This window comes from Pogona vitticeps, chromosome 2 (genome assembly GCF_051106095.1).
Source record: "Pogona vitticeps strain Pit_001003342236 chromosome 2, PviZW2.1, whole genome shotgun sequence".
Taxonomy (NCBI): domain Eukaryota; kingdom Metazoa; phylum Chordata; class Lepidosauria; order Squamata; family Agamidae; genus Pogona; species Pogona vitticeps.
In genome coordinates this window covers 82,818,366-82,830,928 of record NC_135784.1, presented here as the reverse complement: position 1 = coordinate 82,830,928, position 12,563 = coordinate 82,818,366, and the positions used below count along the sequence as shown (strand labels likewise).

The window sequence follows — 12,563 nt, the reverse complement described above, 5'->3', positions numbered from 1 at the left end:
CAATGTTTTAGTCATTTTCCCATTAATAAGAGTAAATGACATCCACATGCCACAAAAACATCCAGCAACAAAGCTTAAGGGATAAATTTAGCACAAGCACACCACATTAACATTTTAAATTTGGAACAGCTGCATTCCTAATGCTTTTGATCCACTCTTGTGGCAACTCCTGTTTTAAAATTCTCTTTGTTCCTTTTACCTATGTTGTCATTTGCCTTTTGTCTTAGCTGCCTCTACTCTAGAAGTGGCACCTGAAATACTAATAATAAGTTAACTGTAGTCTGTTATTTCTTAGATCTTTCTCATAGATGGCAATACAGGCACTGCTGGAGAGCAATTCCCACCATTCCACTCCATTGGCTATGAAGGTGATGGGAGCAGCAGCCCTCATGGAGGGAGGGATTTTCCCCCCACCTGTTTCTGCTAGGACTGAAGGGGTGATCCATTGGCCTTTTTCAGTAGTGGCAGGAACTTCAAGCAAAGAAAGCAAGGAATGTATTTCTTGCCAATGTAGCAATAGGTCTATGGCAGCCAGTACACTGACAATGATTTGCTCTTAGATTACACAATGGTGGTGGCATGATACCAATGTGTAATCAGTCCTGCATATCCCAAGTAAAGAATTTAAAGAAGCACCCTGTACATGACTGGAGCATTTATAACTACTTACAAGTCAAGGGCAGTCCATTTCTTGACAACATGATACAATAGTACCTCAGTAACGTAGCATCCAACATACCACCAAGTTCTTATTTTACTTTAGTTTATTTTCATTTTATTTCATTTCATGCTGTTTTAAGGTGTACTTTTGTTATTTGTTTTTCCATCTCTTACATTTTATTTGGTAATTACTATATACTTTTGTTTATCCTGTCATTCTTCTTGTTTACCTTGTTTTAAACCACCTAGAGTAGCCTTGGCTGCCAGATATGTGGTATAAAAATCAAATCAAATAATAAATAAATTTATATATCTGAAATACGGTCTGCAACTTAATACACAGCAACTAAGCCTAGCACTAGGAGCACAACCATATCAATTCTATTCTATAACATTCTTTGCCAGTGTTACCCATACATATCTGGCTAATTACTGTCATGTTGATAAGATCTCTAACCACTGTATCGACATGAGACATTCTAATAGTATTCCATGTATTTCCAGTTCTACCCTTAAAAAATTAAGAGATCAATACATGATCACAGATGCCATCATTTTGGTTTCCTGCAAACTACATTACTTTATTACATTCCTTACAACTGCAAAGGCTTTCCACAACGATAACGTATTGCATTTAGAAGTGACACTTGCCAAGAGGATTACACGGGCAACTTCTCAACTGGACAATCCTCCTCCTGACTCCTACTACAGCTCAGCCTGTTGGCTTACTGCACCTTTCAATTTATTTAATGATAACAGCAAACTAGCATCATCTCTCTTCTAATTCAATCCAGGAGCACATACACTCTGAAGACAGTAATACAATAATAAAAAAGAGAAAAAAATAAAAGCACATCTCTCCAGAATGCAGGCCAGGGAAGAAGAAGAAGAAAAAAAAAATACATTACTTGGCTGATTATGGAGAAAGTCATTCCAATTGTAAATGTGGTTCTCTTTCAGCTTTGCGATGCATCATTCCTTTCTATCAAGTCAGTAAATTCCTTTGTGGAAAAGGAGCTCTTTTCAGATTGACCACATGCAGGGCATTGTAAGCTGTTCCATCGTCTCAGCATGAGATGGGAAAGGAAAAGCAACTGGCACAGTTCTTGCTATGTTAGCAGGTACTGAAGCCTGCTGAGTTTCAAATTATGATGTGCCGTCGTCTCTCTACTACCAAGCGGCCCCACAGTTTTACAATCTAAAGTTACTTTGGAAAGTTATTTTTTTGAAAAACAAATTCTAACCAACTCCTTATTAAACTCTCAAATATGTAATTTATTACTTACTACAATGCTTTTTTTTTTTAAAAAAAAAAACCCTCATTCTACTGCTACAGTTTCCGTTACAGTTTCCGTTCTTTAAAAAGCCCCCAGAACTTCAGCACTGCTACTATGATGGCATCAAATATGGCTCTTAAAATGCCCTGGAAAAGCAACTTTTAAAAATATCTAGAAAACAGTATTCATAACTCTATTTCTGCTCATTATTTTACTTTGGGCAATGCGGCTTAGTTCTCCTCTCCCAGCCATAAAGAAAAGAGCCAGTGTAGTGTGGTGGGTAGAGTGACAGATCTGGGTTCAAAGCCTTGTTCCACCATGGAAATTCACTGGGAGGAAGTAATGGTAAAACTACTCCCTCAGTGGGAACCATGCACCTCACCACTCCAACACACATAACCAAGCACATTTCAAAGAAAAACCTTCAATTCTGAACCCACCACTTTAAAACTGCCAGTTTCATCTGTATTATTACATGCAGTAAAAGTTGGAGTCCAGCATTATCTATCCTGCAGTGGAAACGATTGAGGGAAATTTCCGCCTCACGGCCTACGTACTTACTTGAAATGTAAGTCCTTGAAGGTAAAATGAGTCTCTACAATGCCTGTAGTCTTCACTCTGGTTCTCAGCACATCTTGCTGGGTTGGAATGTAATCCCCTCTGGCTATCCGCTCCAAATCATTCAGGTAGCTGTGAGGGAGAAAGTGGGGTTGAAGTTTAGTGAAGTAGCTCACGGCAAGTTACAAAGTACCATAGAAGATAAAGAGAGCAAGGAGAAGCTGCAGGGTCTTCTTTCCCCAATATCTGTCTAATTTGTCACTCAAATGCCATCTATGTATGCTTGGTGAGGGGGAGTAAGGAGGACAGAGTAGTTCTTATTGTTTCCTACTACGCAGTCCCATGAACACATATTTGTCAGCCATCCTGGAAATAAGACAAACTTAACAGCTAAGAATCTCGAGAGGCAGATACACCCATGCTACCTTGCACTGCAGAAAATACAGACAAGATGATTGAAATCACCATCTCTCAAATGACAAACAGAACACCCTCCATTTGAACTTGGACATCAGTGGATGCAGAAAGACAATGTACATATCACATGTACAGCAAACCCTAAACACAGGGACAGCTTGTAAACATGCATCCAGTGATTTTTTTTAAAAGGGACAAAACTTCTTGTAGTTGGTGTTTTTTTTTTAAAAAAACTTATTCAATTGAGCTTGTCGAAGTTAGTGGATATACAGCCCCATTCTGCGAGTGCTTCTCTGGCAACAAGCTGCACCGTGTTGAGATGAGAGTTACACCCGTGTACGGAGTAAGCAAAGCATTACAGCTCCAAAAGGTGTTTCCCAAATGGAGAACGACTGACTGCTGCCACAATCCTCACAGGCATTTGAGCCCAGGCTTTGCATTTTAAATCTCCAGAGGAAAAAAAGAGTAGCTATTCAAGCAGAATTCCAGCTGCAGCCAATCCTCAGCACGGTGCTACACTTCCAGACCCTTCGGGGGAGTATCTTTTTTTGCCATGTTGTTATGCTGTACATTACTTTACCAGACTATGACGCCTGCCTCTTATCCTCGGATACATTTGGATTTGTATCCCACCCCCTTCCGTCATCATTTTCAGTTAATCATGGCTGCACAGTTACAATAATACAATGCAGCTCTCAGGAAAAAGGAAAGTATTCATCACTATGGTAACAAATTGGGGGGGGGGGAGAAAGAGAGAGAGAGAGAGAGCTGCAGCGCTTCCAGAAACAATTTATGGCTACTTGCCATTTATAGTCAAAATACCAAAACCCTCCCTTCCTGGAAAGGAAGAAGGAGATCTTTGGGGAGAAGGGAGGGGGACAGTGAGCAGTGTTGCTCGAGGCAGAAAACATCAGGACAAGGCAAATCTATTCAGAGGGGAGAGGAATCCTTTGCCGCTTTGGCCAAGTTCCTTCCTTCCTTCCTTCCTTCCTTCCTTCCTTCCTTCCACAAAGTAGGAGGGAGAGCACACAGGGCCACAGAGACAAAAATCACAGAATAGCCTTAGAGCAATTTATCCAGAGATAGGTATGCAGCCACAAAGTGAGTCATCAAAAGAATGGCACAGCACCCTCAATGGGAGATTGGACTCTTTCACCTTCTCACACATGCTGCCTGCCCTGACAAGGCGGGAGCTACCCAAACCTTTTAGCAGCAGTGGTCAAGCTGCAACGTGGGCTCAGGGGATGATGCATCCCATTGGCAGAGGCCCTGTGTTGAACTTCAGGTAGCCTACCCACTCCTGCATTAAGCAATGCAAACACATAGGGTAGTGATACCCTTATCAGACCACGGAAATATCAGAAAAACAGGGTTCAGTTCCTGAAAGAGTCTTCATCAGGCTGGGCATTGATACACGAAAGTGTCTCCCAATTTTTCCGGAGTCATGGAGAAGGGAAAACACAGTTTCTATCAGACATGCATTTCTCCTGGTAAGGCTCTACCAAGTCAGTCCTTTTCAGAGCAAGAGAAGGTGGCATGCTAGGAACTGTGGCCTCCACAGACACCATTTCTACTTGAGAAGGGAGGGTGACCACTGCAGCACAGAGTCCTCTTTGGCCAGGCTGGTCAAATGAACCCATTTCCTCTGCAACTCTCAGATTTCTGTCTAGATCTTTCCAGCAGAAAGCCACAACGCAAACGGTGCCAAGCAGAGAGATTACATGGCTAACAGTGGCAAGACATTTCAAGTACTGAACGGCTGGCAAAGGCACCCATCGCCTGTGGAGCTGGAATACATTGTTTTCTCAGCACAAGTATGGAGGTAATAGAAATCACAATTGAGATTACAACACAGACACTATCAATTATAGTAGTGGTGGTACACCCATGTATAGATTTTTTTTTTTTAAAAAAAATTCAAATCACACCCAGGCAAAAACATTATTGAGAATAAGATGAATCAAGCAAAGAAAAATGAGACAGCATCAGGAAAATTGTGGCTCTCAAGTCTTCCCATGGCTCTTTTTTCACTGGTAATCGATCAGGAAGCTGGGATGGTTTATCACTGTCACTATCAGATGCTGCTCTCTTTATTACCACTTGTGCTGAACACCCAGAGTTCACTCAGTGATTTCCAATGTTTTAATGCCTTTTACTCTGGGGTTATTTTGTTTAATTCACAGGTGTTAATCAAGAGGCAAATTACCAGTGTGGTATAGAGCAGTGGTCCCCAACCTTGGGCCTCCAGATGTTCTTGGACTTCAACTCCCAGAAATCCTGGCCAGCAGAGGTGATGGTGAAGGCTTCTGGGAGGACCGCTGGTATAGTGGATAGTGAAGGACTAGGACTCCAGAGACCAGGGTTTGACCCCCTGCTCAGTCATGGAAACTGACTGGGGGAGTGGAACTGGAAAATCATTCCTTAAACATCTTACTTACCTTGAAAGCCCTGTTAGGGTCAATATAAGTTGGTTATGACTTGGTGGCACAGAGCAAACAAATAAGCACAACAGTCACAGATGATACAGACACATTGTTTTTTTTAATACTGAAAACAAATTTAAAAATAAAGGACAAACGAGACACATATTCCTGAGACATACAGATTGTATGTTGCTTCCAAAGGTGGATGTGGCAGCTGTGATGTCCTAAGACTGACATTGATAAGACCACAAAGAAGGCACAAGGTAAATCTCTCTAGGTAAACAGGCTACGGCTAGATGCCAGAACCACAAAGGACATTTTACTAGAAGCCACCTGTCTCCCTTCATTTGGTGGAGGCCTTTGAAGAAAAGCTTCTGAGGAACAACTTTCAAAGGTCAGGAAGGTACACATGAGGGAATGTGTCCTGCTAAGCAGCCTAGTCCCAAGCTACTCTAAGACTTGTCAAGGTAAAGTACATCCTTTAAATTGAACCTAGAAACAGAGTGGGAGCCATTATGGCTAGCAATGCAGAAGGCTGCTGTGGGTCAAAACACATCTAGTTTTAGATAATATTACTATGGTCCTATTCTGACCTCACTGCAGTTTCTAAATCATTTCTAAAAGCATATCTAGATACAATCTTTTGGAATGATATAAACACAAGGTTAGCAGACCACAGGTGACCGTGGCCATCCTATCCCAATCTACCTTAGACGACAGCTGGCATTACCAACTGCTGGGGCTGAGAGGAGGTGCTTTGAGCCACAGAGGTCACTTGAGACTCTGATTAAAATGCAGCACTAACAGCCAGTCCCAGACTACTGGATCTTCTTGTTCTCCTAGAAGAGGCTGGATATCATCATGGTGACCTTGAGCCTGGATGTGGCAGCTCTTCCGAACTAGTCTCCCAGACAGGATGTTTTTCTTCTTCCTGCATTTATTATACTTTGACTGATCAGTTACAACAGTGTACTTTTCTTTATTTTGTGACCAAATTATTATTGTTTTCCACATTTTATATGTTCTATGACTTCTTGAGTTTCACCCATTTGCTTTAGTTTTTCTTCATTTGCTACCCTCTCATGCCCAGACAGCAAACCTGATTGAAGGAAAGCTTTTAGGACAGGCTGAACTTCTTCATTCACTCTGCCGCTGAGCCACACTGACCAGTAATGCTGATGCCTGCTCTGGACAGAATCTCAGCACTTTCACCCTCATCTAGTCTATTGCCATGGCAAAGCCTCACTTGCGTCTGATGTAAAAGAAAGTTGTACTTGGGTGTCATTTGAATACGAGTGACATCTCAGGTCAAATCTCCAGATAGACTTTCCCAGTGTTTTCCGGTAACAATTAAACAATACAGCAGATCAAAGAGAATCCTGTGCAACTCTGAAACATAACTGGCAAAGGCCAAGGAATAATCACCACACTGTGTCAGGTTTAATCCAAGTAGGAGGGGAACTGCCACACTCATCCAAATAACCCATTCCGAAGGCAACAATGTTCCATGACACTGAAAGGCACCGGAGTTCCAAGAAAATTCAATGGAGTCACAATTTCTTGCGTCTCTTGAGGCAAAGATGGAAACCATGTCAGTTTCCATCCCCAAAGCAGCCCAAAACTCCAAACAAAATGCCCAGAGAGAAATATTTGCATCCTTTTCCCTAACTCTCTCATGCCACAATTTCTAATTTCCACGCTTATTAATTAGTACACGCACGAATCTGTAAGAAGAGTCTTCATTTTGCCCAAACCAGAAGTCTTTTTGATCTGAAAATATACCCAAAAAAAGATACTACAGTTAAAAATGATTTTCTATTTTACTTTATTTCATAATTGCTGTTTACTGAGCATAAATATTTATACCCATTATCTTTCTAACCAGAGATACGGTGCTCCACTCAGCATGTTATAAAAGTGTTGGATGTTTGTACTGCTCAGCGCCATGCTGTCACAGCTGGCCCTTCCCTGCAGGATTATTGTTGTACTCCACAGTGAGTCTTCTGCATGCACAGCAGTGACCTTGCAATTCTTTGTGTTTGTAATGACTTTCTATCAAATGTCTTCAATCTGCCCCCTTTCAAGACCATTTAAAGGCCAGCCCCTTTCCCCCACCTTGGAAGCACCAGACGTTATGGACTTAGCTGCCCAACAGAGTGGAGTAAAGCCTAGAAATCTTTCTAGAGAAAATGGTGCTATGCAAACCAGATGAGAGAAATCGGAAAATACATGCTGACACCCTGGCACTGATAGTCCAGCATCAGTTCATGTTACTCCGTAGCTAGGCTGCTTAATTGGATTACTACCAACATACATTGTTTAAGCAAATTACAGCCATGCTAAATCAAGGAATTGGAAGTGTATGGTCTAGCAAGAACTGCACTAGGTGAATACATAGGGCACTTTGTGCAAAGAGGCACAACATTCAACAGAAAAGCAACAGCGAATACACATGTCACACAAATTTTAAAAAACCCTGGAAGCAACCACAGCACATTCACCAAGGTTGTTTTTTCACCTAAGAAAAGGCAGGGAATGAGAAACACCACCTATTCTAGAACAATGGGGGGCCCTTATGGCAATTTGTGGCTTTATTTTCATTCATAGATATGGATCATCCACTGACACTGACTGGGATAAGATTTAGGAATGAGCCCAGAAAGTACTTGTTCATAATTAAATTGTGTGCCACCATAGGATGTAGGGCTAGCCATTAAGTGAAAAGCTTTAAAAGGAGACTGGACAAATTCATGATGGACATGGCTTTTAAAGATTGCCAGTTTACTCAACAGGCGATGTATCACTTCTATTACTGCTCTGTGTTTCAGCTATTATGGAACATAAGCAGAGGCATGTTGTCACAAGAGTGCCCTGCTTCTAGGTTTGTGACTACTTTTAAAAGTGCAAGGGCAGCATGTGGGCACACTGCTTGACGGACACATTGGCAGCCTGCTGGAAGTCTTCTACCCCTGAGTTTCAAGTTTTTAAATTATGATGGGATTCTGGGTTGGTTCCCAGAATGGCTCAATATTTTCTTTATGAAGACCAACAAGTTAATTGTGGAAGATTTTGGGGGGTGGGGTCATATTTCCTTAACATATTCACTTATTTTGTTGACTATATCTTCTTATCTGCACTTCAAAAGGAAAATGAAATAAAAAGAGCTTGTAATAGGAAAGCTAAAGCCTCGGGGATCACATCAATGGTTCCAAATAACCTGTTCTCAGCTGCAGAGCAGGCTCTTACAGAAAAGCTCATGGCACAATAGATCCTCTTTTAAGTTTCCGCATATACATGTCAACAAGGGGAGGAAAGCAGCTTTTTTTGTGAGAGCTCGGCAAGAATCAGGATCAACACAAGGATATTGATACTGGGTTTCTATTCAGTGGCCATCTGTTTGGAGGGACATTGTACAGGTTCTTCCCATCTGCTGGGCCAAGATAACTCTAGATCCATACATTCAACCCCCTACCTTGCTCTCTTGGGTCAGGTACATTCCTTTAAAGGAATATCTGACAGTAGTATGTGCATTAGCTCATCTGTTATATGGCTGCTGGGAATTCTTTTAGCATACACTGCAAAATACAAACAGTGGCAGAGATGGCTAGAATTTTATCAGCTCTTGTCAGCTACTGTACTCTTGTACATAAATGGGGACAACACATACTCTTCCTGCTTCTCTCCATCCCCGCCTCCCTCCATTGACAACTGCATTCAAATGAGAAAGTGAAGAACAGATTTAAGGAACTAGATTTGGTAGGGAGCGTGCCTGAAGAACTATGGATGGAGAGTCGTAACATTGTAAAGGAGGCAGCAACAAAAACCTCCCTCCATTGACAACTGCATTCAAATGAGAAAGTGAAGAACAGATTTAAGGAACTAGATTTGGTAGGGAGCGTGCCTGAAGAACTATGGATGGAGAGTCGTAACATTGTAAAGGAGGCAGCAACAAAAACCATCCCAAAGGAAAGGGAATGCAAGAAAGCAAAGTGGCTGTCCAACAAGGCCTTACAAATACAGTAGCAGAGAAGAGAAGGGAAACAAAATGCAAGGCAGATAGGGAAAGTCACAGAAAATTGAATGCAGACTTCCAAAGAATAGCAAGGAGAGACAAGAGGGCCTTCTTAAATGAACAGTGCAAAGAAATAGAGGAAAATAATAGAAAAGGAAAAACCAGAGATATGTTCAGGAAAATTGGAGATGTTAAAGGAACATTTTGTGCAAAGATGGACATGATAAAGGAAAAAATGTTAGGGACCTCACAAGAAGCAAAAGACATCAAGAAGAGGTGGCAAGAATACACAGAGGAATTATATCAGAAAGATCTGCATGTCTCGGACAACCCAGGTAGTGTGTTTGCTGACCTTGACCTGGAGAGCAAAGTCAAGTGGGCCTTAGAAAGCATGGCTAACAACAAGGCCAGTGGAGGTGATGGCACTCAAGCTGAACTATTTAAAATCTTAAAAGATGACACTGTAAAGGTGCTACACTCAATATGCGAGCAAGTCTGGAAAACTGAGCAATGGCCAGAGGATTGGAAAAGATCGGTCTGCATCCCAATCCCAAAGAAAGGCAGTGCCAAAGAATGCTCCAAATACCGTACAACTGCACTCATTTCACACACTATAAAGGTTATACTTATAATCCTCCAAGGCAGGCTTCACCACTATGTGACCCGAAAACACCCAGAAGTACAAGCTGGATTTTGAAGTGGTAGAGGAACTAGAGACCAAATTGCTAACATGCACTGGATTATGGAGCAAGCCAGAGAGTTCCAGAAAAACATCTACTTCTGCTTCATTGACTACACAAAATGAAACCTTGGACTGTGTGGACCACAGCAAACTATGGCAAGTTCTATAAAGAAATGGGAGTGCCTATCTCATGAGAAATATATATGTGGGAAACGAAGCAACAGTTAGAAGTGGTTATGGAACAACTGATTGGTTCAAAATTGGGAAAGAAGTATGACAAGGCTGTATATTGTCTCCCTGCTTATTTAACTTATATGCAGAATACATCATGTGAAAGGCTGGACTGGATGAATCGCAAGCCGGAAGAAATATCAACAACCTCAGATATGCAGATGATGCCACTCTGATGGCAGAAAGTGAGGAGGAATTAAGGAACCTCTTAATGAGGGTGAAAGAGGAAAGCACAAAAAACGGCCTGAAACTCAACATCAAAAAAGCTAAGTTCATGGCCAATGGCCCTATCCTGGCAAATAAAAGGGAAGATATGGAGACAATGACAGATTTCACTTTCTTGGGCTCCATGATCACTGCAGATGGTGATAGGAGCCACAAAATTAAACGATACCTGCTTCTTGGGAGGAAAGCGATGACAAACCTAGACAGCATCTTAAAAAGCAGATACATCAGCTTGCCAACAAAGGTCCGCATAATCAAAGCTATGGTTTTCCAGTAGCAATGTATGGAAGTGAGATCTGGAACATAAAGAAAGCCGACCACTGAAGAATTAGTGCTTTTGAATTGTGGTGCTGGAGGAGACTCTTCAGAATCCCCTGGACTGTAAAGAGAACAAACCTATCCATTTTAAAGGAAATCAACCCTGAGTGCTCACTGGAAGGACAGATCCTGAAGCTGAGGCTTCAATACTTTGGCCATCTCACGAGAAGAGAAGAGTCCTTGGAAAAGAACCTGATGTTAGGAAAGTGTGAGGGCAAGAGGAGAAGGGGACAACAGAAGACGAGATGGTTGGAGAGTGTCATCGAAGCTACCAACATGAATTTGACCCAACTACGGGAGGCAGTGGAAGACAGGAGGGCCTGGCATGCTGTGGTCCATGGGGTCACGAAGAGTCGGGCATGACTTAACAACTAAACAACAACAACAACAATGATGGATTGGGTCCCGAATATTATAAAGTCTTTAGTTCCATTTTGACACCTAAGCTAAAAATGCTTTATAATAAAATATTGGAAGAGGAAACAATGCCACCTTCTTGGAAACACTTATTAACAATTCTTATTCCAAAACCCAACAAGGATTTAACAGACCCAGGATCTTATAGACCTGTATCTTTAATAGATCAAGATCCAAAGTTTTTTACTGCTATATTAGGAAATAGATTAAATATATTTATAGCAAATTATATCAAAGAGAATCAATGTGGCTTTATAAGGGGAAGGCAAATGGATAATTTAACTAGGTGAGTTTTGGATGTTATATATGAGGTAGAAAAGGGAAAAACAAAGGCAGCTGTTCTATCATTAGACATATTTAAGGCCGTTGATTGTGTGGAATGGCTACCATTAAAGCTGTTTTCAAAGGGTTGGGGATTTGGTAGAAGATTTATTGGGGTTATAGATCAGATATATTTAGATAATACTTCAGAAATAATAGTTAATGGTGGTTTAACCGGATTTTTCTATGCCAAGGCACAAGAGAAGGCTGCCCACTTTCACCACTATTGTTTTGTATGATTATAGAATTGTTAGCTAATGCAGTAAGAAATGACGAATTAATTAAAGGATTAGGCAAAAATGATACAATTAAGTTTAATTTATTTGCTGATGTCTTATTATTAGTGATTAAAAACCCATTAGAAAGTACGGATGGAATTCCAGATAGGCGGGATATAAATAGAATAAATAAATAAGTAAAATAAATAAATAAATAAATAACAGGATTAACTATTAATAGGCAAAACACAAGAAATGATGTTTAATCACAATAAATATGAACAAGAAAAGTTTGTAAATAAATATGGTTTTAAAATGTTGAATGGTTTTAAAATATTGAATACTTAGGTATAAATATAGTCAAAGTGACTCAAAAATTAAAGGAGCAAAATTTTAATAAATTAAAAAGCGGTATTAAATTCCAGGAGTACTCTAAACTGAATCTTTCGTGGCTTGGGAAGTTGCTATGGAAGGCGATTGCAACCTAATAGCAACCAAGGAATTGCTATGGTTAAAATGAAAATATTACCAAGAATAACTTTTCTATTTAGGATGCTCCCAATACAATTAGAAGATGATGATTTCAAGTATTGGCAGGTATTAATTAATGGATTTTGTAATAAAGGTAAAAAAAATCAAGAATAAATAAAAGGTATTGGTATAAGACTCAAAAAAATGGAGGTTTAGGTATTCCCAATATAAAAAAATTATTATGTAGTGAATCAATTAAGATTTATTGGAGATATTATATATAATGAAGATTAATTTGGTGGGATATGAAATATTCAGAAATACACGGAAATA

The 12,563-nt window shown here is 40.4% G+C and overlaps 1 protein-coding gene across 1 annotated transcript in view; it reads right to left on the bottom strand.

Moving 5' to 3' along the window:
• The window catches only part of GNAI2 (G protein subunit alpha i2), a 159,268-nt gene that overhangs the window by 14,498 nt on the left and 132,207 nt on the right, over nt 1-12,563 (bottom strand). Inside the window, exon 5 of the mRNA XM_072989852.2 lies at nt 2,499-2,627. Within this exon, the coding sequence (XP_072845953.1) occupies nt 2,499-2,627 (129 nt within the window). The remainder of the gene's footprint in view (nt 1-2,498; nt 2,628-12,563) is intronic.